Source organism: Dasypus novemcinctus, chromosome 4 (genome assembly GCF_030445035.2).
Source record: "Dasypus novemcinctus isolate mDasNov1 chromosome 4, mDasNov1.1.hap2, whole genome shotgun sequence".
Classification (NCBI taxonomy): domain Eukaryota; kingdom Metazoa; phylum Chordata; class Mammalia; order Cingulata; family Dasypodidae; genus Dasypus; species Dasypus novemcinctus.
Window position 1 is genome coordinate 4,923,199 of NC_080676.1, and position 27,061 is coordinate 4,950,259.

At 37.4% G+C, this 27,061-nt stretch overlaps 1 protein-coding gene across 7 annotated transcripts in view; it reads left to right on the forward strand.

Annotated features, from left to right (window-relative positions):
* Positions 1-27,061, forward strand: part of PPP2R3A (protein phosphatase 2 regulatory subunit B''alpha) — a 250,517-nt gene that overhangs the window by 189,522 nt on the left and 33,934 nt on the right. For 5 of the 7 annotated variants that reach the window (XM_058294990.1, XM_058294992.2, XM_058294991.2 and 2 more), the window contains 3 exons: positions 18,433-18,608; positions 19,152-19,270; positions 21,138-21,244. In XM_058294990.1, coding sequence (XP_058150973.1) covers positions 18,433-18,608; positions 19,152-19,270; positions 21,138-21,244 — 402 coding nt within the window. Of the gene's footprint in view, positions 1-18,432; positions 18,609-19,151; positions 19,271-21,137; positions 21,245-21,476; positions 22,900-27,061 lie in introns of those variants that run through there. The other 2 variants (XM_058294994.1, XM_058294995.2) reach the window with 2 other exon arrangements.

The window sequence follows — 27,061 nt, forward strand, 5'->3', positions numbered from 1 at the left end:
TTGAGAAGGATCATTTATTCTCCTTTAAAGGATTGGTAGAAGTAACCACTGAAGACTGCTGGTCCTCAGCTCTTCTTTGTTGGGAGGGTTTCGATTACTAATTCAAACCTTGTAATTGTTAGAGGTCTGTTCAGATTTTTTAGTTTTTGTCTTTTCAGGAATTTATCCATTTTATCTATGTTGTCTAATTTGTTGGTGTATTCTCTTATAATCCTTTTATTTCTGTAAGGTCAGTAGCAATGTTCCCTCTTTCATTCTTGTTTTTTGTTTTTGTTTTTGTTTTTGGGGTAGGAGCTTACAAATACCAGGCCATAAAGCATAATTTACTACCCTCACCAAAGTCTATTTTCACATGTTGGAGCAAGATGGCTGCCAGTGTCTGGGAGGGTTCAGGCTTCCTGGGTTCCTCTCTTCCCAGGTCTTGCTTCTTTCCAGGCTCAGGGTTCCTCTCTTCCCAGGTCTTGCTTCTTTCTGGACTCAGCGTTCCTCTCTTTCTGGAGCTTGCTTCTCTTTTCTCTGTGTGGTTGCTTCTCAGGGCTCCAGCTTAAGACTTCAACATCAACTCCAACATCAAAACCTCTAACATTAAGAACCCTCTCATTATTGGTTTTAGTAATTTGAGTCTTCACTCTTTACTTGATCAGTAGAGGTTTGTCAGTTTTGTTGATCTTTTCAAAAAAACAACTTTTTGTTTAGTTGATTCTCTCTTTTGTTTTCTTTTCCTTATTTCATTTATCTCCATCCAAAACTTTATTTCCTTCCTTCTGCTGCATTTGGGTTTAGTTTGGTTTTGTTAGTTCCTTAATGGGTGAAGTTAGGGATGTGTTTGAGATTTCTTTTTTTAATAATGCCAGTGTTTAAAGCTTTAAATTTCCCTCTGAGCACTGCTTTCACTGCATCCCATAAATTTAGGTATGTTGTGCTTTTGTTTTCATTCATCTCATGTTATTTTCTAATCTCCCTAATGAATACCTATTTGACCCATTTGTTGTTTGAGCATGTTGTTTAAATTCCATATATTTGTGAATTTTCCTATTTTCCTTCTGTTACTGATTTCTTGTTTCACTCCTTTGTGGTTCAAAGACATTCTTTGTATGATTTCAGTCTTTTTAAATTTTTTGAGAATTGTTTTATGGCTTAATATATAGTCTGTCCTGGAAAATATTCCATGTACAGTGGAGAAGAATGTTTATTCTGCGGTTTTAGGGTGTATTGTTCTGTATATGTCTGTAAGGTTTAGTTGGTTATAGTGTCCAAGTTCTTTATTTAGTTTTTTTCTTCTTCCTAGTTATCCATTTTTGAAAGTGGTTTATTGAAGTCTCCAACTATTATTTCAAACTATTCATGTTTCCATTTATTCTGTCAATTTTCGCTCTATATATATTTTAGGACTCTGTTGTTAGATTAATATGTTTATAATTATTTTATCTACTTGATGGATTAACTCATTTATCAAAAATATAATGTCCTTTTTCTCTTAAAAAATTTTTTTAGGAAGTACCAGGGATTGAACCCAGATGTCAAACATGTAAGGCAGGCATTTGGCCACTGAGCTATAGCTATTCCCCCACTTAACAATGTTTTTTTAGGTAAAGTCTATTTTGTCTGATAATAATATAGTCACCTCAGCCTCTCTGGTTACTATTCTCATGAAATACCTTTTTCCATCCTTCCACTTTCAATCTGCTTGTGTCATTTTTTCTAAATTCTCTTCTAAATAGCATAAATAGTTGGATTGTGGGTTTGTTTGTTTTTTAATCTAATGTGTCCATCTCCAATAAAGAAAAACTTATTTCTGCCAGTTTACTGTTTATTTTCTATGTTGTATATTAATTTTTACTCCAATTACTTCATTACTGCCTTTTTTTGCATTTAATTGATTGCTTGTAGTTTACCATTTTGATTCCTTTCTCATATTCTTTTCTGTCTATTTTTTAGTTATTTTCTTACTGATTACCCTGGGGATTAAAATTAGCCTCTTAAACGTCTAGCAATCTTTTTTTAATTAATACTACTCTAGTGTCAATGGTTATGATACCTGCCTGTGCAGCTCCATCCCTCTCCCTTTACGTTGAACATTACACCCAAATACAGCAGTATATACATTCTTCTCCAGCCCACATAGATCATTCTCCAGGATATACCACATGCTAGGCCACAGAACAACTCTCAGCCACTGAGCTACACCCACTCCCCTTAATTAGAAACATCAAATATTCTTAAAGCTTCCCACTTCTAGCATTTAGTTTCCATCTACTTGCCAAGGAAATGAACAGATACCACAACTCATGTTTGTTATGTCTAGACACAGATACATACACACAAGTGCACACACACAAATTAAGAGAAATGTGAATTGCTTAACATTGCAAAATGTTTCTTGGCCCCCACATGCAATTCCTTCAAATAATATGTTAATTAGTACCTTCAGAACCACAGAATTAAACATGAAGAGAAGCAAGAAGATAAACAAGCTGGACACTACTAAGAATTATACTTCAATAAGTAAAGATTTATTACATTAATGCTGTGAGGAATTGGATATTAATTTGTCTTTTCTCTTTCCTAAGAGCTGCCACTCTTCCAGTCCTTCCCATACTCAAAAACAGTGTCTGTTTCTGACATCAGCAGTGACACAACCCACAAACCTTCCCAACATCCAAATAGTCGCCTTTGGTTTGAAGGATATGGGCAAGAACTGTGGAGAATAGTTTCCTTGTAGGCAGTTCAGTGTTAACCACAAGAGTGGATACAGGCTTATTTCGTCTTCTTGCACTTTGCAGATATTGAGTTTTTTACAAATTTAAGGTTTGTAGCTACCTTGCATCAAGCAGGTCTTTTGGTGCCATTTTTCCAACAGCATGTGTTCACTTCGTGTCTGTGTCACATTTTGGTAATTCTTGCAATATTTCAAATTTTTTCATTATTACTCTATCTGTTATGGTGAGCTGTGGTCTGTGATCTTTGATGTTACTATAGTAATTGTTTTGGGACACCACAAACCACATCCATATAAGACAGCAAACTTAATTGACAAATGTGCGTGTGTTCTGACTGATCAGCTGTTTACCCATCCATCTCCCTCTCCCTCTCCTCGGGCCTCCGTGTGCTCTGAGATACAATAATATTGAAAGTAGTCCAGTTAATAAGCCTACAGTGGCCTCTAATTGTTCAAGGGAAAGGAAGAATCATATGTTTCTCACTTTAAATCAAAAGCTTTAAATAATTAAGTTTAGTGAGGAAGGCATGTCAAAAGCTAAGATAGACTGCATCAGTTAGCCAAGTTGTGAATACAAAGAAAGAGTTCTTGAAGGAAATTTAAAGTGCTATTCCAGCAAACACATGAATGATAAGAAAGCAAAACAGCCTTATTAATGCTATGAAAAAATTTTAGTGGTCTGTATAGATTAAACCAGCCACAACATCCCTTAACCCAAAGCCTAATCCAGAGGAAGGCCCTAATGTAACACTTTTCAATTCTGTAAAGGCTGAAAGAGGTAAGGAAGCTGTAGAAGAAATGTTTGAAGCTAGCAGAGGTTGGTTCATAAAGTTTAAGGAAAGAAACCATCTCTGTAATATGAAAGTACAAGGTAAAGTAGCAAGTGCTAATGTAGAAAGCTGCACCAAGTTAGCCAGAAGATCTAGCTTAGATAATTGATGAAGGTGGCTACACTCTACAACAGATTTTTAGTATAGCCAAACAGCCTTCTATTGGAAGAAGATGCCATCTAGGACTTTCATAGCTAGAGAGAAGTCAATGCCTGGCTTCAGAGCTTCAAAGGATAGGCTGATTATCTTGTTAGGGGCTAATGCAGCTGGTGACATTAAGTTGAAGCAAGTACTCATTTACCATTCTGAAAATCCAAGGGCCCTTAAGAGTGATACTAATTCTACTCTGCCTGTGCTCTATAAATGGAACAACGCCTGGATGACAGCATATCTGTTTACAACATGGTTTACTGAATATCTTAAGTCCATTGTTGAGTCTGCTCCTGACAAAGGATTCCTTTCAAAACATTACTACTCATTAACAATATACTTGGTCACCCAAGAGCTTGGATAGAGATGTACAATGTTGTTTTAATGCCTACTAACACAGTATCCATTCTGCAGCCTGTGGATCAAGGAGTGATTGTGATTTTTAAGTCTTCATTATTTAAGAAATACATTTCATAAGGCTATAGCTGCTATAGATAGTGATTCCTATGATGGATATGGGCGAAGTCAGTTGAAAACCTTCTAGAAAGGATTCACCGTTCTGGATGTCGTTAAGAACATTCACAATTCATCAGAAATCAAAATATCAGCATTAACAGGAGTATGGAAAAAGTTGATCTAACCCTCCTATAATTTCAAGGGGAAGACTTCAGTGGAAGAAGTGACTGCAGATGTGGTGGAAATGGCCAGAGAGCTAAAATTAGAAGTGGATCCTGAAGGTGCACAAGTTGCTGCAATGTCATGAAAGAACTTTAATAGATGAGGAGTTGCTTCTTATGGATGAAAAAAGAAGTGGTTTCTTGAGAGAGTCTACTTGTGATGAAGATGCTGTGAAAATTGTTGGAATGACAGCAAAGGATTTAGTTGATAAAGCAACAGCAGTGTTTGAGAGGACTGACTGCAGTTTTGAAGGAAGTTCTACTGTACATAAAATGCTGTCAAACCGAACCACATGCCACAGAGAAATCTTTCATGATCTTCATTGTCTTATTTTAAGAAATCAGCACAGCGATCCCAAATTTTAGCAACCACCATCTTGATCAGTCAGTAGCCATCATCATTAAGGCAAAACCCTTCACCATAAAATGATTACAGCTCACTGAAGGCTCAGAGGATTGTTAGCATTTTTTAGCAAAAGAAGTGTTTTTTAATTAAGGTATATACATTGTACACTGGTGTTTTTTTGAAGATATAATGCCATTGCACTTTTAATAGACTACAGTAGAGTGTAAACATTACTTTTATATGCACTAGGAAACAAAAAAAAAAGTGACTCACTTTATTGGGATACTCACTTTATTGTGGTGGTCTGGATATGCTTGTATTTAATGCTTATGTATCACACTCTGCCATTATTGAGCACTGAATCTCAAATGAGTGTGTGTGTGTGTGTGTGAGAGAGAGAGAGAGAATATTATATGTGGGTTCCCTTAATTCTGTGCTGCCTAAAAGGATAACCATTAGCTACATGTGGCTACTAAGCACTTGAAATGTACTATAAGTTTAAAACACACACCAGCTATTAAAGACTTAACTATGAAAAAAAGTAAAGTAGTTCACTAAAAACTTCATATTGATTAAATGTTGAAATTATAGTTTGGATATATTGGGTTATATAAAATTAATTTTACCTTTTTCTCTTTACTTTTTTATTGTGGCCTATATAAATTTTAAAATTACATATGTGACTAGCATTATGTGTTTACTGGGCAATGAGACTAAAGCATGGGGCCAGAGCAGAGGCCCTATTGCCTGGATCTTAGGATGGTACTGCTTTTTAATTTTCATCCTTTTGTTTTACTATGATTTATTCTGGATATTTATTCTGGATATGTATCTTAAATAGTGAATTAATTCTCTCTTCATTTATGTCTGGTCTGCCATTAAACTGATCCATTGGGGTCTTAATTTTTATAATTTTCATCATTTTTTCAGTTCTTGAATTGTCATTTCATTATTTTTTATAGTTCCAGTTTTCTGCTAAAATTCTAAATCTTGAACATATTAAGCATAGTTGTTTTCCAAGGCCACATAGTAACAATGCCCTTATCCTGACCCTCTGCTATGCTATTTTTTCTTAGTTTTCTCCCATGTTGTTGTCTGTGTGTGATTGGTAATTTTCTATTATCTGCTAGTCATTGTATGAAAAATTGTACATCAGCTTAATTCAGTCAGGGTCAAGATGGACTTCAGGGAAGTGGATGTGGCTCAAGTGATTGGGCTTCCATCTACCATGTGGGAGGACCCGAGTTCCCTCCCCAGGGCCTCCTGGTAAAGGTGTGAGCCAGGCCCATGCAGCGAGCCACACAGCAAGATGATGATGCAACAAAAAGAGAGACACAAGAGAGAGTCAAGGCAAAACGTGACAGAAACCAGGAACTGAGGTAGTGCAAGCAACAGAGTACCTCTCTCCCACATCAGAGATCCCCAGGATTGAATCCCTGTGAAGCTTAGAGGAGAAAAACGAGAGGACAAAAAAAAAAAGAAACAGACACAGAAGATCACACAACAAATGGACATAGACAGCAAAAAACACAAAAGTTTGTTTTAAAAAAAGATGAACTTCAGTCCCACAAGGATCAGTTTATTTTGTATATTCTTACTTCTAGGCCTTCAGGGTCCCAACGTCAACCTGAAAGTTTCACTAACTACCACTGCCCCCAACTTGGCAGGCCCTGTACTTCAATTTTATTCTCCTAGCCCTGTGAGTCTGTCAAAACATAGAAGTGTACTTCTATGAAACATTTTAAAAGGAATTAAATACTTAACAAAATTCTTCCAAAAAAATAGAAGAGAAGGCAATCTTCCCAATTCATTTTATAAAGTCACTATTACCCAGGTACCAGAACTAGACAAAGATATCATAAGAAAAAAAAACTACAAACCAATATTCCTTAGGAATATAGATACATAAATCCCCAACAAAATGCTAGGAAACCAATCTAGCAACATATATAAAGGGTTATACATCATGACCAAATGAGATTTATCCCAGGACTATGGGGTTGGATTAACATCGGAAATCAATCAATGTAATACACCATTTTTATAGAATAAAGGGTAGAAACCACATGATCTTCTTAGTAGTATCAGGAAAAGCATTTGACATAATCTAACAGCCTTTTATGATAAAAAGCACCCATCAAACTAGTAATAGAAGGGAAATCACTCAACCTGATAGAGGGTATCTACAAAAAACCCACAGCTAACATATTAATGGAGTAAGACTGAATGCCTTTTCCCTAACATCTGAATCAAGACAAGGATGTCCACTCTCACTACTTCAGTTCCACACTATATTGGAGCTGTTAGCCTGGACAAATGGTCAAGGGAAAAAAGAAAATCCAGACTAGAATTTGGAGGTGACATGATCTTGTGTATAGGAAATCCTAAGCAATTAACTAAAAACCTATTAGAACTAATAAATAAACTGAGTAGTATGTCAGAATACAAGATGAATTCAAAAATCAGTTAACATTTCTATATTCTAGCAATCAACAATCTGGAAATGAAATTAAGAAAGCCATCCCATTTATACTAATAGCAAAAAGAATAAGGAATAAATTTTAAAATAATAAATAAAACTAGGAATAAATTTAACAAAAGAAGTATAACACTTATACATTGAAAATGATAGAATGTTGTTCAAAGAAATAAAAGATCTAAATAAATGGAAAAACCCCATGTTCATGAATCAGAAGACTCAGTATTGTTAAGATGGTCATACTCCCCAAATTGATAATACATTCAGATTCAACACAATCACTTTAAAATCCCAGCTGGTTCTTTTTTGGTTTTTGTTTATTTGCAGAGTTTGATAAGGTGATCTTAAAATTCATAAGGAAATGCAAGGAGCCCATCCATAATAGCCAAAACAGTCTTGAAATAGAAGGAAAAAGTTGGAGGACTCATTCTTCCCAATTTCGAAACCAACCACAAAGTTACAGTAATCAAGACAGTGTGGTATTGGCATAAGGATAAATATAGATCAGTGCAGTAGTTTTGAGAGTCAGAAATGAATCTCACAGTTACAGTGAATTGATTTTTGACAAGGGTGCCAACAGTTCATTAGGGAAAGACTCATCTTTTCAACAAATGGTGCTGGATGTCTGCATGCTGAAAAAAAAAAAAAAGAATTTGGCCCCTTCATACCATACTTAAAAAATTAACTCCAAATGTATAATACAACTAAATATAAGATCTAAAACTATGAAACTCCTAGAAGAAAACACAAGAGTAAATCTTTATGATCTTGGGTTAGGCATTGGGTTCTTTCTCTTTTTTAAAGCATGGAAAAGGAACTTTATTGTATGCTTATCAGAAAATAAAACACTAAAGACTGTGTTCATAGTATTCCATGACACATAAACACAATCAGTTTTCCCTCCTTTGTGTTAGTCACATTCTGCCAATGTTGGCTCAATATTCTATATTCATGAAGTCATCTCTTTATGGAGCAGGCAGTTCTGGAGTCAGTGTCCTGGGTTTAGTCATTGGCTGCTCTGGTGGCCTATCAGCTTATGCTAGGAAGCCTCTAAGCATGGGTCTTTCCCAGTACCCAGTCAGTCCTTTCTAGACTGTCCTTCTTTGTTGTTCCCTCCAAAACACTTAGTCCCTAGCCTGTAATTTAATGTGGTGACCTTCAGGCAAACATGAGGGAATAGCAAAACCATGTGTTTACGACAAGACAGGTTAGCTTATTATAGTAGCCAGCATTATCAGAATGGGGGTAAGGTACAAAAGCATGTGAGTCCCCACAATTATTCATTGGGGGCGTAACCGATAATTAACTTGAAGAGAAAATGTATTAATGGACAGTGAAAGCACTGATAAATCTTTTCTGTGGTGTTTGCCACTGTTTTAGTTTTCTTGGCTGCTCAAGCAAATACCATGCAGTGTGTCAGCTTAAAGAATAGGAATTTATTTGCTCATGGTTTTGAAGTTAGGAGAAAGTCCAAATCAAGGCATCATCAAGGTGATATTAAAAAAAAAAATAAAAAAATAAAAAAATAAAAAAAAAAGGTGATATTTCTCCCCAAAGACAGTGGTATTCTGGGGCTGGCTGCTGGTGATCCTTGGTTCTTAGCTTGTCACATGACAAGGCACATGACCCGGTATGCTGGTATTTTCTTTCTCTTCTGGGTGTGTCCCTGATATACAAAAAATTTTCATTTTGATAAAATTCAACTTATCTTTTCCCAAAAGAACTGAGAACAGATACCAAAACAAATACTTGTACAACATTGTTCTTAGCAACGCTATTCACAAAAGCCAAAAGTTAAAAACAACTCAAGTGTCCATAGACAGACAAATGGATAAGCAAAATGTGGTATGTCCATGCAACAGAAAATTACTGTTAGAAAAAGGAATAAGTACATACAGTATGTATGAACCTCAGATACATGATACTAAGTGAAAGAAGCCAACACAAAAGATCACATATTGTTTGATTCCATTTAAATGTCCAGGAATAGGTAAATCTATAGAGAGAGAAAGCAGATTGCTGGTTGCCAGGGACTGGGAAGGAAGGGAGAATAGGGAGTGACTGCTTAATGGGTACTGAGTTTCCTTTTGGGGTGATGGAAATGTTTTGGAACTAGATAGAGTGATAGTTGCACAACACTGTGCATGAATTAAATGCCACTAAATTGAATATTTTAAATGGTTTTATGTTGTATGAATTTTACCTCAATAAAAAAATGAACAAATTATTTGAATAGACTTTTCCCTTAAGAAGATATATCTATAGCTAATAAACATATGAAGAGAAGCAAGTCAAAACCACAATGATGGCTAAAATTAAAAAGCCCAACACTGACAAGTGTTGGCAAGGATGTGGAGAAATTGTTAGTGGGAGTGTAAAACAGTTTGGAAATTCCTTAAAATGCCAAACATAGAGTTACCATATGGCCAATTCTAACACTTCCACTCCTTGACACACACCAAAGAGAAATTGATAACATATATCCACACAAAAACTTACACGTAAATGTTCATAGCAGCATTATTCATAATAGGTAAAAACTGGAAACAACTTAAATATCCATCAGTTATGGGTGGATAAACAAAATGTGTTCATTCCATACAATGGAATATTATTTCACAATAAAAAAGAATGTAATAGTGATACATGCTATTACATGCATGAACCTTGAAAACATTAAGCTTAGTGAAAGAAACCAGTCATAGAATACCAAAGAATATATGATTCCATTGATATGAAATGTTCAGAATAGGCAAGTCCATAGAGGCAGAAAGTAGACTAATGGTTGCCTAAGGCTGAATGGGATAGGGGATGAGGGAATGGGTATGGAGAATGACTCTTAATTGGTATGGGGGTGTGTTGAAAATGTTTCAAAATTAGATTATGGTAATAGTTGCAGAACTCTGTGTATATACTAAAAAACCACTGAACTGTATACTTTAGATGAATAAACTATATGATATTTGAAATATATCAGTAAAACTGGAAAGAGATAATTTGAAAAGCTAAGGGAAGCAGATGTGGCTCAAGTGATTGGGCTCCCACCCATGGGAGGTCCCTGTGCCTCCTAAAGAAGACAGCGAGCTGGTGTGACAGGCAGGCGCAGCAAGCTGATGAAACAAGAGACACAAGAAGAAAAACATAATGAGAGATACAACAAAGCAGGAGCAGAGGTTCCCAGTGCCTCCTAAAGAAAATGAGCAAGACAGCGAGCTGACGCGATGGGCAGGCATAGCAAACTGATGCAACAAGGTGACACCACAAGAGACACAAGAAGAAAAACACAATGAGAGACACAACAAAGCAGGGAATGAAGGTGGCTCAAGTGATTAGGTGCCTCCGTCCCATATCAGAGGTCCCGGGTTTGGCTCCCAGTGCCTCCTAAAGAAACAAGGAAGACAAAGAGACACAGCAAGTGCAAACACTGAGGGTGTGGGGAGAAGTAAATAGATAAATCTTTAAAAACAAACACTATTTGTAATAGCAAAAGATTGGAATCAGCCCAAATATTTAAAAAAATAATAATAAGTTTCTCAACTTCACAGGTTCCTCTTCAAGAATTCTGGGCTCCTCTCTCTGGACTTTTCTTCTTATAGATCTGAACGCCATAATTCTTCACTGCCCTGTTAATTCGCCACTGCCTTTAAACAGGTTTTTCCCCCCCAGATTTTCTCAGTGGGAGGATTTACTTCACCAGAAGTGGAACCCTTCAGATCATGAGATACATAACTGGATCCTAACTTAGAGAATATCACCAAAAGAGATTTTTTTAGTCAAAAGCTTTCTTTGACCTCCTTCTTCTGCACCCCTTCTCTACCTTTTGTAATAGCTAACAGCTAACATATTGCTGAGGTTTTAGTTTGTACCAGGTAACAGGTACTTCATATGTAATCACTTATTTAATCCACATATCACTGTTAGTTCTCAATGGCCCCAATTCATGGTTGAGGAAAGAGCAGCTCTGAGAAATTATACAGCTAGTGAGCGGCTTAGCCTGGCTTTAAACCCAGGTCTTTGTGACCCTGGGTCCTGTGCTTTTTGTCCCTGTGATATGTGGCCTATCATACAAAACAGTAGTCATTTATGCATCTTTCTTCTTACCAGCTAAGCTGTGGATTTCCTAAAAGAGAGTTCTCTTGCTGTCCTGAAATTCCTTTTTGCTTATCTTTTTGTTGTTTAAAACTAAAATAATTTATTATTTCACATTAATGTCTGGATTCTCTGAGTGGTTCTCCCGATCTGATCTTTTTTTGTTTGTTTGTTTATTAGAGAAGTTGTGGATTTACAAAACAGTCATGCATAAAATACAGGATTCCCACAGGCCCCTATTTTTTTCAACACATTTTTTTTATTAAAGTTAATAGCTGTTTGACCTAATGTAAGGGGGAAATGGAAAGGAGAAATGAGATTATAAGGCTATGAGTCTTTAAAAAAGAGTCTGGAGGTTGTCAGAAGGAATGCCCTTAGGCACAACTGAGCAGAGTCTAAGAGACAGATAAAGTAGATACAACCCCAGGTATTGGTTCTTTTGAGGGATAAAGAGACCCACGGGTTCTATGGTCATGGCAGATGGGGTTCACTGCCATGTCAGATGGCCCTTCTTTGGAGCTGGTGTTTCTGCGTGATGGAATTGGACTCAGAGGGGATCTCTTTTCACAAGACTCGCATGCTACTTTATTGGAATTGTAGTTGGTGCTGGGGTTTAAGATATATTTAGGGGATTTGAATCTCTGGACTGATAATATGACACCCAGGCCCAGAGCCTCAACAGACTTCAGCTCCTACACTTTGATTTATTGGACTTACCCCACTCAGCTAACATGGAGTTGAAGAAGGTCAACCACCACACCATGGAGCCTAGAGTGTCTACAACTGAAAGCAGGAGGAGTGCATCCAGTATCCATGTGGAATCTAAGCCCCCACTTGACATAGATGTGCATAGATGGACACAACCAATCCAATGTCCACAGAGAAAATGTGGAATGGGTGTGGGAAGGGTAGCCATGGTGGCTGCTGGGTTTGGGGAATGGGAGGAAGAGATGAGATGTGGAGGCGTTTTCGGGACGTGGAGCTGTCCTGGGTGGTGCTTCACAGACAATTATGGGACATTGTAGATCTCCCCAGGGCCCACTGGATGGAACGTGGGAGAGTGTGGGCTATGATGTGGACCATTGACTATGGGGTGCAGTGATGCTCAGAGATGTACTTACCAGGTGCAATGGATGTGTCACGATGATGGGAGAGAGTGTTGCTGTGGGGGGAGTGGGGGGTGGGGGTGGTGGGGTTGAATGGGACCTCATATTTTTTTAATGTAATTTTTAAAAATAAATAATTAAAAAAAATAAAAAAAACTTAATAGATCACAAAGAATGTTACATTAAAAAACATAAGAGGTTCCCATATAACCCACTTCCCACACACACCCCATATTGTATGTGTGAATTACTGTGATCTAAAACTTTTTTGAGACAAATTTTTTTTTTTAAGATTTACTTTTTATTTATTTCTCTCCCTTTCCCCCTGTTATCTGCTCTCTGTGTCCATTCACTGTGTGTTCTTCTGTGCCCGCTTGCATTATACGGCAGCACTGGGAAACTACATCTCTTTTTTGTTGCTTCATCTTGTGTCAGCTCTCGGTGTGTGCAGTGCCACTTTTGGGCGGGCTGCACTTCTTTCACGTGGGGTGGCTCTCCTTCCGGGGCGCACTCCTTGCACGTGGGACACCTCTACTTGGGGATGCCCCTTCATGGCACGGCACTTCTTGCACACAGCAGCACTGCCGATGGGCCAACTCACCACACAGGTCAGGAGGCCCTGGGGATCAAATCCTGGACCCTCCATATGGTAGACAGACACTCTATCAGTTGAACCACGTCCACTTCCCAAGGCCCCCTATTTTTAACACCTTGCTTTGGTCTGGAATGTTTGTTACAACGGATGAAAGCACATTTTTATAACTGTACTACTAACTATAGTCCATTGTTTAACTTAGGGTTTACTGTGTAGTGCAGTTCCATGAATTTTTAAAATGCTTTATCATATACACAACCTAACTTTTCCCCCTTTTAACCACATCCAAATATATGTCAGTGCTGTTAAGTGTGTTCACAGTGTTGTGTTATAATCACCACCATCCATTACCAAAACATTTCCATGGTTCCGAAGAGGAACACTGTGCAATTCAAGCTTTGTCATTCCCTCTCCCCACCCCATCCCCTGGTAACCTGTCATTTATATCCTAGATTCTGACTCTCTGAATTTGCTTATTCTAGTTATTATATATCAGTGAGATCATAAAATATGTGTCCTTTTGTGTTTGGCTTATTTCATACGTGTCTTCAAGTTATTGCTTAACAGAATCAAAACTAGGCCACTCATCTAAGAAAGGAATTCCTGACTTTGTCTTGTTGATTTTGTTCCTTGACCCCTACTGACACGTCTTAGGCACCCAGTGTGTCTTTTGTTCTCAGTGGTTCACACTCCTTCCTAAAGTGGAATGTGACCAGAAAAGTTAACAGCCCACTGTTTTAAAGTAATGAAGAAAATACCTACACCTCACGATCAAACTCTTATTTAAGAAAATGTGGTAGGCAACACTTTACAGAAATCAGGTTTCTGGCTTATGAAAGACATAGGTGGAAGAATGAATTTTGAGGAACAACACACTCACTAAAGTGCAATGAGTGCTGTGTAGAATGTCACTTACAAAATTGGGATCTTCACCCTTCCCTGTAAGCTGTTCCTGGGAGAGGTAGGTGCTGAAAGCATCTTTGGGTAGATTGTTTTTTGTGGATAGGCCCTTGCAAACCCACTTTTGGTATGTCCTTTATTCCCTCTGTCCTGGTTTCTATCACCTTCTGCTTGTACCACGATTGTCTGTCTAGGTGTCACCTCTTGTTCACCTTTATCATAACTGAGGACACCAGCCCAGTGCCTTTGAAGATGTTACAGGCTAAAATGCCTATCTGACTACATAAAGAAATATACACTTAGTCTCTCCCTAAGTAATAAAGGAGTTTCCTATAACTTTCTTCTTGAATAGCATATAGAAGTTTATATCAGGAGTGAGAAACTTGGTCATAACTTCATCCAGCCTGAGGACAAGAATAAGAAGTACTCTTGTTTATGTCTGTAATTGTACAAATACCATTTGTTATTAATATAATTATGCTTTGAAAAAACAAAGATTGGTAGTAAGGATAGCAAAAATTTAACACTGGTTCTCTCTGGGTAGTTTTTCCTTCTATGTGCTTTCCTGTTTTCTTATATTAAATAGTCATTACTTTTAGAATCTGAAAAAATTTATTTTTGAAAAGAAAAAAAAAATACAAATCTGTATTGGAAGGAACTTTAGAGAGTATCCAGTACTACTATTAAGAAAATTCCCTCTGTACATGCCCTTTGTGTGTTTACCCATCCAGGCCCTGCTTCTAAATTTTCAGGGACAAATAACCATCTACTGAGGCAGCCTGTTTCATTTTTCTAGCATTAAGCCTAGAACCATTTTCTCTTTCTTATATATTGATCCTTCTAATGCTCTCTCATACGCACAGAACTATATCAAATTTATCTACCTCATAATACTTTTTCAAATACTTAAAAGGCTGTGATCATGTACCTTTGGCAAATATTGAGGTGGTGTATCTGTTTTTCTTTGTATTCTAGCTCTTTTCCTCTCTTAGGGGATATTACAAAGAATTGAAGTATATGCTTTATCTTCATTGTAGACTCTTCGTCATCTTAGTTCTTAATTGAAAATGCAGCTGACTAGAGTAATTCAATTTATATTTCTCAGTAAAATAAGTTGCCTTTCATTTCAGTCCTAGTGGGCCTTTGTCAAAAATCAAGAGTTACTATCTTCTGATTGGCCTGATTTTTTTTTTTCTCAGAAGATAAACAGTAAGCATTATTACTAAAAACAAAATGGCATGAAGGCATAACAACGAGCTCTTACCACATTTCTTGCAGCCCTCTGCTTATGAGATCTATCTCCTCACTTTTTTTGTTACAGGGCAGGCGGCAGGCTCACATTCAGAGTTTTTCCCAATTCAGAAATTATTTCAACATGGGGCAGTAGTCTGTCCCTTCTTACACCTCTCAGAGTAGATGTGATACAGCTGGACCTCAGCATGACCAGACTCTTGCCTAAGGTCATTGGACTCACTCCAGAGCCCTCTCTATTCTTTGACGGCAATATTACACATCAAATTGGTACAGTTTTCAGATAGTTTTCTCAAAAGAAGTTTGCAAGTATTAAATGTCTAATTTATTGCAATAATGTAAATTTATCTTTTTGAGAATAGGTGTAAACTGTTAACAGTTACAAATAATTAAATGTGTGATGGTTTTTAATATGGGCCTTTAAATGGGAATTTGACCAGGTGTCTCCTAGAATCCTCTTTTGAAAAGTTTTACTTTGTCATGAATAAGTGGCTCTTAATAGAAAAATACTGTTCCCTATTACCAGTTAGTGCTGTTGCTGCATACTCTGTGATTAATTGGTGACATTACTCCTTAACAAGGGGTCCAGGAGCTTGAATTTAAATTCAAAAAAACATTCTTGTGGGGACATGTTAGGCAGGTGTGATATATTTATTAAATAATACATATTAGAGTGTGGGCTTAGTAAGGGATCAGTGGTTTTCACCTGACTGGCAGTAGGATCCGTGGAACAAAAAAGATTAAGAACCCCTGCTATCGATGCTACTCTTAAGTGGCAGTAGTATATAATCACCTGGCCATGCGAGAGTGAATTGATTACTGGGTGAATATGGCAAGTGAGTTACACATAGTACTTTTGGCCCTTCTTAAAATCCTACTAAAATGACAGTAAAGGATTGTTGTTATTTTTTTTAAAGAAATAAACCCACAAGAAGTAAAGAAATAAGAAAAGAGTTAACAATACCAAAAATTTGGAAATTGAAAAGCAGATAAGCTTAGCAGAATCTGAATCCTGAGCCAGCAGAGGGTAAAACCAAGAAGCAATAACGTATACCAGCAAACCCCCAAAACACTCAGGACTGGTGTTACTAGGGGTGGGATAAAGGTGGAGCCAAAAAACAGGAGAGTTTATTGAAAGTCTTTTTAAAGAAGCAGTTGATCTCCAGATCCACTCCACTCTGGCAGAAGACTGGTGCTTTATTCCCTGAAAAGTAGAAAATTGAGGGCCACTGGACTGGGGAGAACCAGGCACAGTTGAAGGTGTGAGTATCACACTGAAAACAGAAGATTACATAAATATATGTTGAGATGCCTAGCCTTCATTCCTTACTCATCTAACCAGCATGAGACCTGAAGATGTGACATCAAGTCAAGTCATCCCCAAGGGAAAAACCCAGTCACTTTACAGTGAAGCGCAGAGTCTACAAACCCATAGCTGAGAAGTTCCAGTTAGCTTTGTATTACTCACTCTTAAATATGATCAGGGAACAAGGGGTCAGTAAAGACCTGAGTAAATCTTCTTAAATGAAAGATAGAGACTGAAACAAATAGGGAAAAAATGTAACTTGGATGAAAAGAGATTTGCAGGGAGAAGAAAACTTTAACAACAAAGGCAATATTATTAATATCCTCAGACAGAAAAGAGGAAAAATTACATTCACAGATAATGAGCACAATTTTATTTTAAAAAAGAACATTGAGGGAATGAAAAAAAAACAGTATTCTATGATAGCAAAAATAAAACAGAATGTTTAGAATAAAAAGCTAAGCAAACCTCCCCAAAAGAACAAGATAAGGTAATAGAAAATAGAGAAAAGATATTAAATTAGAGAACCAATCCAAGAAATCCAGCATCAGTGAAAACTGAAATATGAGGTGAGCCATTTATATAATTTTAAATTTTAGCCACAGTCAAAAAATAAAAGGTAAAATTAATTTTAATTAATATATGTTTTAGCCTAATATATTTAACATGTAATCAATAGGAAAATATTTATCACATGGTTTACATTCTTTTTATCTCATTAAGTCTTCAAAATCTGCTTTTTATTTTATACTTAGAACACATCTCAAGTTGGACTAACCACACTACAAAATAGCTACTATTGGACCACACAGATCTGAATAAGAGAAGTTCCTAAAAGAGAAAACAAAGGGGGGCGGGGGGACAGCGAAGAAATAAAATAATTTGAGAAAATTTCTAAGAAGCAAATACAAATTTCCAAATTGAAAGGGCTTTCAGAAAGTCCAGCAAAATAGATGAAATAGGCACTTTCATCAAGAAATTTCAAAACACCAAAGATTTAGAGAAATCCTCTATAGTCTTCAAAGAGAAAAAAAACAGGTTACTCTCAGAGGATCAGAAATCAAAATGGCTTTAAACTTCTCAACAAGACTGGATAGATAGAAGACAATGGATCAGTGCCTTTAAAATTCTGAAGGAAAACCACTACCAACCTTAATTCTTTAACTAGACAAAATACCAACTAAGTTAGAGGGTAGAAAATGGGCATTTTCAAATATCTAAGGTCTCAAAAAATTTATATCCCATGTTCCCTTTTTCAGAAAGCAACTGAAGGACATGCTAGTCCAAACAAGGAAGTAAACTAAGAATGAGGAAAGTGTGAGATACAAGAAACAGGAGAAAGGTGAAAGGAATCCCTAGAATGAAACTGTGAACCAGGCCTAGAGATCAACCAGATCAGATTAGAGTAAGTCAGAAGGATCCAAAACATTCCTCAAGGAAATCCCATTGATAGGACATTTGATGGGACAAATTATGTATTTAGACAACTGGCCAAGCATTTGGGATTGAATTACTGACAAGTACACAGAAAACTAAGCAAATAGAAAATAGAATAAAAATATAAAGTTATAAAATATGAATATTGAGCATATATATAGTTAATATATATAAATATATAATTTAACTATTAAGAGGATGAGAAAGGCATGTAGGTAAGTAGAGCAAAGTGATCAAAGAGAGTTAAAATCTTATCTTTTGTAGTGCAAAACTAATAAAATAAAAGAGCAACATAGGCCTGTTTTCTGCAAATATGAAGGTAGAAATCAAAATCAAGTGTCAAAAGTGGTTCATTGGTTCTGGAAAAGGGAAAATAAAGGGAAGAAGGGGTCTGCCATTTTTTCCTAACAAACCTTGTAAAACTATGTCTTTTTAAGTCTAAAGTCTACATGTTTAACATTGTTTAAAAAGAAACATGGACAACAGTAAACCTAGGTGAGTAGAGGACTTTTTACAGGCCTACCCTTTGAGCATCTTTCTCTCCTAGCATTGAGTACTGGTTCCGCTGCATGGACGTGGATGGGGATGGAGTCCTCTCCATGTACGAGCTGGAGTACTTCTATGAGGAGCAGTGCGAACGGATGGAAGCCATGGGCATCGAGCCCTTACCGTTCCATGACTTGCTGTGCCAGATGCTTGACCTGGTGAAGCCGGCCACTAATGGTGAGACTGAGTAAAAGGCTAGTTGCACTGTTCACCTCTGTAACGGGATGGGACACAAAATCCCAGATTGTCCTAAATTATTTAACTTTTCAGTCTTCCTAACAGACTTTCTGACTACGGAAGTGTTTAAAGTTTCTCCTTTACTGTTAATAGAGAAGCCAACAGTTGATGGCAAATTCTGTTTCTTTTAGAAACAGAAAGCAGATTAGTGGTTGCCAGGGCTGGGGGCAAGGGGAAATAGGGAATGACTGCTTAATGGGTACAGGTTTTCCTTTAGGGGTGATGAAAATCTTCTTTAACTAGATAATGGGAAGATTGAACAATACTGTGAATGTACTAAAAGATGCTGAATTTTGTACACTTTAAAATGGTTAGTGATTTTGTTATGTGAACTTTACCTCAATTAAAAAAAAGAAATGGGATGTTTATAATAAAACATACATATAGATCTTTAAAATTCAGTGAAAGTCTTTTTCCTTCTTTTTTTTAACCTGCCTAAACAGCTCTTGGTAAAATTTACCAACTTTCTTTGATTTTATACAGGCAAAATAACTCTGCGAGATCTAAAGAGATGCAGAATGGCTCACATTTTTTATGACACGTTCTTCAATCTGGAAAAATATTTAGACCATGAACAGAGAGATCCTTTTGCAGTCCAGAAGGTACCAGTATAGTTTTAACTTCTTTCTGAGGGTTACGTTATCATATATATATAAAGATGCTATATATAAAGATGGTCTCTGCCTGTAGCAATCCTGGTATGTAAAGAGGTAGCTTTTAAAGCATTTCCTCAAATACAGAAAAAGAGAATAACAGACCTAAAGCACATCTCTCCCCACAGCCAATCTTCAAATTTAGGTAACCTGCATCTGCCTAGAAACTTTTCAGTGAGTTCCACTGTAGAGCCTGTGTAATTACTATATCCATATTATAAATTAGTTAGAAAAAAAATCTTTTAAAAAAAATTGTCCTTCTGTTGTGCCATTAACAAATATATAAATAGCCACATCTATGTTACAAACTATGCTGGGTTTGATTTAACTATACCATTCATTTCTGAGATACTATGGTAATAGCTTTCCTTATCATAGTGAAAAGTAAAAGTTCTCTGTGACAATCTTTAGATAATGACACATTTTCAAGTGCTAATGATTGCTGTGTATGGCTGTAAGTTTTGAATGCTGTTCTACATCTGAATAGAGAAGACCAAACTTCTCCATATACAAAAACCCATAGACCCTCAGAAAACCCTGGTCATATCATCTATATCTAAAAACAAAAACAAAAAAATAACCCAGACATCACCTTACCCCTACTATTCCTCTGTTTAAAAATTAAAAATTATGTTGATAGGAAAGAAATACTTCAGTTGAGTGATGGTACAACTACAGAAAATTTCCACAGTGTTGTCTTTTTCTTCCACATGTTGCATAATGATTTGTCTAATCTAATACTATTAAGAATACAAAGATCACCTTCTGAAAATGAATACATTATTGCTGGTCTAAAGCTAGTTCTATATTTCATTGGATCTAAGATGCCATCAGACATAAGATGCTCCATTACTTTATGTACCTCCAAGGAAGAAAAAATATTGCCCATTATAAGTCAGAAATAAATGCCAATTTCAGAGATATTCCAAGAGTGGGGCAGGTGGGAGGGTGTAACTTGAAAATGGGTTAAATATAATAGTTGACGACATTGTATGGTCGACATTTAGGTACTTATATTCTTCTAGGCGTAATTGACTATAGACCCTCAGTCAATGCTAACTTATTTCAACCGTGTAAAGACATTATTTTACCCAGAACATATAATCCAAGACACTGCTCATTCTGTTGAAGGGAATGAAAATGTATGGCCTTCTGACACCCCCCTTCATTCTTCTTATTTATGCTAATTTACTTAGTAATTTTTACCTTTAAATTTTACTTTTCTTTATAGGAGGTGGTAATTAGCAATACTTACTCTGATCTGCAAGGAACATTATTAATCAGAAAGTGCCCAATAAATTCCAAGCACTGTGTTGGACAGCAACTAGGTAGAGAGAGAAATGAAAACACCTCAAAGGGTGGCAACCAAAGGATATATAGAGAAGGAAGTGTTTTGGGAGAGAAGGAACATTTCCAGGAAGATACTTCAGATTACATGCTATCTGAGCTGGCTTTTAAAGAAACAATAAAATTGGGCCAAGAAAAGGGTATGTGGTACTTTTCAGGTGGAAATGTGCCAACCATAAGTAATTCCAGATAGCTGCTGTGCAATGCCCGGGCAGAAGGAGTTGGAGACAGGGCTCTGATTAAAAGGATAAAGAATCCAGCTGCAGCACACTTATCCAGATGCACAACTCCAGTTGTAAAGCCAGATTTGAGGTATAGAAAATCTCTTAGGGAGTGGTGCTTTAGCTCCTTTTTTGACATGTTGAAGTGAAACATTTTTAGATAGGTTTTTCAGAGATATACCACATTTATGATGACCAATCTCCAGTTCTTTGTCTTTGATTATTTTTGTTTCCTCTTTTCCAATCAGGATATTGAGAACGATGGTCCTGAGCCCTCCGACTGGGACAGGTTTGCTTCTGAGGAGTACGAAACTCTTGTTTTAGAGGAGTCTGCCCAAGCACAGTTCCAGGAAGGGTGAGTGAATGTTAACGGGGCTGCCTACATCAGCAATAGTAAAACCACCTTAAAAAATCAAGCTTGCAATCCTTTTCTATTTTGGTCATTTTTGGATATCATAAAAATATAAGTAATTTTAACCAACCAATTAAATGAATTATCTTCCCCACCAATCTACTCTTTTCTTCTTCACTTATGTCCTGAGAAAATCATCTTATGTCCCATTTTAATGGAGTTGCACCTTTCATAGGAGATCAAGATCACCTAGCAGGGAAGCGGACTTGGCCTGATGGATAGGGCATCCGTCTACCACATGGGAGGTCCGCAGTTCAAACCCGGGCCTCCTTGACCCATGTGGAGCTGGCCCATGCGCAGTACCGATGCGCGCAAGGAGTGCCGTACCACGCAGGGGTGTCCCCCGCGTAGGGGAGCCCCACACGTAAGGAGCGCACCCCATAAGGAGAGCTGCCCAGCGCAAAAGGAAGTGCAGCCTGCCCAAGAATGGCGCCGCACACACAGAGAGATGACATAACAAGATGATGCAACAAAAAGAAACACAGATTCCCGGTGCCACTGATAAGGATAAAAGCGGTCACAGAAGAAAACAGCAAATGGACAGAGTGCAGACAACTGTGTGGGGGGTATAGGGAGAAAAATAAATAAAATAAATCTTTTAAAAAAAAAAAAAAATCACCAAGCAGTTATACTACTGTTTTAGTGATATACTATACCTCGAAGAAAAAGGAGGAGGCTAAAGGAACTGAAACTCCCTTAAATAATGAATATGACATATTTAAAACATTATCATACATTTTTTTTGTTTGTTTGGCTGGTTTTTTTTAGAAGTTACTGGGGACTGACCTCTTACATGGGAAGCAGACTCTAAACCTCTTGAGCTACATCTGCTCCCCAATTTATGGTTTTATGTATTCAACTCTGAACAGTAAATAGCCTCTTTGTAGAATTTATTATATTTCAGGACATAGTTTCATTAAAGGACCATGGTAAGAAATTTAATTATCCAAGAAATTCTCTGCTTAGAACATTTCAGCAATTTAATAATTTGCTGGTTCTTTCTGTCATCTTCTAGCAACTCCTTTAGCAGTTTCCTCCAGTTCTGTTTTAGTCATTATTTCTCTAAGGCCCTCAGTTAATCTTTGTTATTAATATAATGCATATTTAAGTAGATAGTACATTTATGAGATACAATATTAAAAGAAACAAAGAATAAACAGCAGAAAGTTTCCCTACTACCCAGATCTCCTCTCCAGAAGCAGCCGATGTTACCATTTTCATGTGTACCTTTGCACAGACAGCATATACCTGCATCAAAGCATAAAATACACATATATGATCTTTTTCCTTTTTTTTTTTATTTTTTATTTTTAGTTAGGCCAGTAAAAAGAGTTTGAGAAATGAGAAAGAAGAAAGGAAGTACACACCCAGATGTGGATGTGGGCTCCTCCAGACAAAAAGGAGCCTCTCTTTTTTTCTTACACAGTGGTACTTACTGTATTCATGGTTTGGTACTTTGTTTTCTCCATACTTAACAGTATATATTGGAAAGTGTTCCACAGATGTATCCTATGAATTTTCTCACTTTTTACAGTTGTATAATATTCTACTGTATTGTTGGAACTACCATTTTGCAATAAATAATCTTGTTTATATGGCATTTTATACATATAAGTAGGTTTTTAGGATAAATTCCTAAAAGTGCAACAAATACGTAGTATACTCAGACTAGATATTTGAGGAGAATTTACCAAGACATGGGAGGGTTTTAGAGAAACCAACAAGAAATGAAATGATGCAGACACTCAGAACTAGCAATGGTGGGGAGACATTTCCACCTCCGGGCCTAAAGAGACAAGGAGAGGAAACTATCACTAGTACCTAAAGAGAGTAGCTATATGGAAAGGGTCACCTGACAGGACCTGTGACCTTCCCTAAAAGGATTTAGCTAACCTGTGACAATCCAGCTGAGATGGAACTGATGGAATAAATACCCAAATTCATTCACCTCACATCCTGCTGGCACTTGCCACTGGCTTCCAACCAGAAAACAGAGGACAAGGGATTTCATTTAGGTCAGCCTTCTGGGCACAGAGCCAGGTAGAGAGTAGATCTGGAAGGATAAACAGAAAATATCCAGCCAAACATAATGTCAAATAGTTCTCCATAGAAATTGTACCATTTTACATACCTACCATTAAGTCTTTAATATCTTTTTTAATTGTGCCAAGGAATCCATCACCAAACTAATTTCTTTAATCTGGAGATTTCCTTAAGCTACAAACCTGAAGTTTCAGTTGTATGTCAATGGCCTGGAAGCCCTTAAAATCATGTATCATTCCTTGATTATCTTAAGCCAGACTGCATCAGAAGGAAATACAGGCAAGTGGGTTCACAAGTATGTTTTAAAGTTTTTTTTTTGTCATTGAGCTTCCAGAAGTAAGAATGAGGGTAAGTTTACTGACCTTACAAACTAACATCACTTTAGTTAATGATGTATGGATGTTTACTGCAGCACAGTTTATAACGGTGAAGAATTGAAACAATCTCAGAGGAGGATTAATGAAATTATAGGACATAAACACAGTGCAATCCCATGTAACCATTAAAATTCTGTGGATGTCTGTTTCTTGACAATCATTAATTAAAAACAGGGACATGATGAAGTCTTTAAAAGATCCAGGGTCCACAGGATGGAGGAACAGAGTATGGATTAGAATGGATTTACTGATATTCTACTATGGAACTGTTGTGATTAATAATGGAAGAAATTGTAGCATTGATGTGGAGAAAGTGGCCACGGTAGCTGCTGAGAGTAGGGAGAGGGAAGAAGAGATATGATGTGGGGGCATTTTCAGGACTTTGAGTTGTCCTGGGTGGTGCTGCAGGGATAGATGGTGGACATTGTATGTTCTGCCATGGCCCACTGGGTGAACTGGGGGAGAGTGTAAACTCCAGTGTAAACCATTATCCATGTGCTGCAGCAGTGCTCCAAAATGTATTCACCAAATGCAAATGAATGTGCCACAATGATGAAAGAGGTTGTTGATGTGGGAGGAGTAGGTGAGGGCGATGGGAGGTATATGGGGACCTCTTATATTTTTTGAATGTAACATTTAAAAAAATAAAGAGAGAAAAAAATATATTACTTAAACAAACAAACAAACAAGAAATGGCATGGAAAAGACAAAAGTACCAGAAAGAAAATCAGGTATATATAAGGAAAACAAAAGGGATCTAACATATGCATTAGAAAACAGAACAAATGGAATAGAAAAAATATTCAAAGATAATAGATAAGCTTCACTGAAATTAAAAAAAAATAAACCTGAATTAGAAAGGTCATAAGTTACACGATGTTTGAGTCTATTACTGTGACGAAATACTGATAATAATTCACCCCAGACGTGCATAGTAATCTTACTGGAATTAAGGATAAGTAGAGGTTTATATGGGGGTGTGGGGAAGTTCTTTTTTTTTTTTTTCCTAATGCAAGTCATCAGATAAGGGAGGAAAGATTCCACCCTTTTGGATACCTCCACTATAAAATGTAAAACCTCCTTTGGGAAGGAAATTTTATACCCAAGAATTTTACCCTCAGCCAAGTTGACATTCAAGCATAAAGTCACAGATGGATAGTTTCAGAAATGTAAGAACTGAAGGGAATAAAGCACCCATGAGTCTTTCTTTAAGAAGAAATAGAGAGGGAAGATGATGGAGTAAGAAGATACAGAATTCAGTCCTTCCACCAGAACAGCTGTTAAACAAGCAGCAACTCTCTGATGAACACTATTTTGAAACTCTTGAGGTCAGTAGAACACTATACAATATCCAAAGAAGAGCAGGAGAAAAAAGCTGATAAATTATAGTAAAGAAGAGTAAATTGTTCTCTGCGGGCCATTACCAGCTCCCATCTGCCACTCTCATGGCAGGCCACCATGGAATCCAGCCTCTGCAATGAAGGAGGGATGAAGCTCAAGAAAACTATCTTATCACCACCTGGTTATAAAATCAAGAAACAGACAATTCAGGGAATAAATTACAGAGTTAACATTTTAAAATATTAAAATTTATAGCGTGGAATAAAAAAAGTACAAGACAAAGAAACAGGAAATAATGGTCCATCCAAAGGAAAAGGATAAAAAAAAATTTTTTTAATCAATAAAAAAGACTATTTTCTAAAAAAGATCTTAAAAATGCACAAGGGCATGAAGGAAAATGCAGAGAAAGAACTAAATGATATTAGGAAACCCATGGATGGACAATGTGAAAATTTTAATAAAGAGAAATTTTAAAAAGAAACCAAACTACCAGAGTTGAAGACCACAAGAACTGAAATGAAAAGTTCTCAGGAGAGTTTACACAGCAGATTGCTGCTGGCAGAAGAATCAGCAAACTCAAGAAACAGACAATTGAAATGAGTCAGGTTGAGCAGCAGAAAGAAAAAAAGAATTATTAAAGGGAAAATAGTCTAAGAGACCTCTGGAACGCCATCAAGTGTACCAATATACACATTATGGAAGTCCCAGAATGAAAAGAAATGGAGAAAGGGGCAGAAACAGTATTCAAAGAAATAATGACAGAGAACTTCCCAAACATGGCAAAAGATGTGAATATTCCCATCCAAGAAGCCCAGAGAACACCAAACAGGATAAACTTGAAGAGAAATATATCCAGACAGATAGTGGTCAAACAGTTAAAGGCAAAGAACAAGAAATTCTGAAAGGTGCAAGAGAATAGCAACATGTTATATACAAGGGAGTCCCAATTAGATTGAGTGTCAATTTTTCATTAGAAACCAAGGAAGCAAGAAGACAGTGGGTTGAAATATTGTACCAAAAGAAAACTGCCAAACAAGAATTTTATATCCAGTGAGGTGTTCTGTCAAAAATAAGGGCAAGCCAGAGCGGATGTAGCTCAAGTGATAAGGCCTCTGCCTACCATAAAGGAGGACCCGGGTTCAATCCCTGGGGCCTCCTGGTGAAAAAGAAGAAGAGATAGTGTGCCTGTTTGGCGAGCCAGTGCCTGCGATGAGCCTAGTGCCCATGTGGGTGCCCATGTGACGAGCCGGGTGCCCACATGAATGCCCACATGGTAAGCCAAGTGCCCACATGTTTAGCCAGTGCCAGTGCGGTGAGATGAGTGCCCTTGTGGCGAGATGAGTGCCTGCATGGTGAGCCAAGAGCACATTGTGAGCCAGTGCCCATGCAACAAGCCAGTGCCTGCGTGGCAAGCTGAGTGCCTGCACAGAAAGCCAAATGCCCACTTGGTGATCCAGTGCCGACACAAGTGAGTCACACAGCAAAATGATGACACAGTGAGAGACAAAGAGGAGAGTCAAGGTGAAGCACAGCAGAGACCAGGAACTGAGGTGGCACAATTGACAGGGAACCTCTGTCCATATCAGAGGTCACCAGGATTGAATTCTGGTGAATTTAGAGGAGAAAGACAAGAAGAGAAGACAAAAAGAGAAATAGATACAAAAGATCACACAGCGAATGGACACAGACAGCAAAAACAGCAGGACAGAGGACAACCAGCAAGATGGCAGCAGAGGAAGGCACTCCTAGAGTCGGCTCCTGCTTACTGGGCAGTTAGTAAACACCCAGAGCTCTCTGGAGCTAGCTGAAGCACCTGTTTGGGGACTCCAGGAGACCAGGAGAGCATCCTGTACCATCCTTGAATGAATGGAAGGAGGAGACTGCCCATCTGCAGACTCATAAGTAGAGCACTCCATACCACGGAGGCCAGTGCTCATCCTCCATGGGAGGCACAAGCTGACTTGGGAGCTGTTCCATGACTGGAATTAAAAGCTCCACT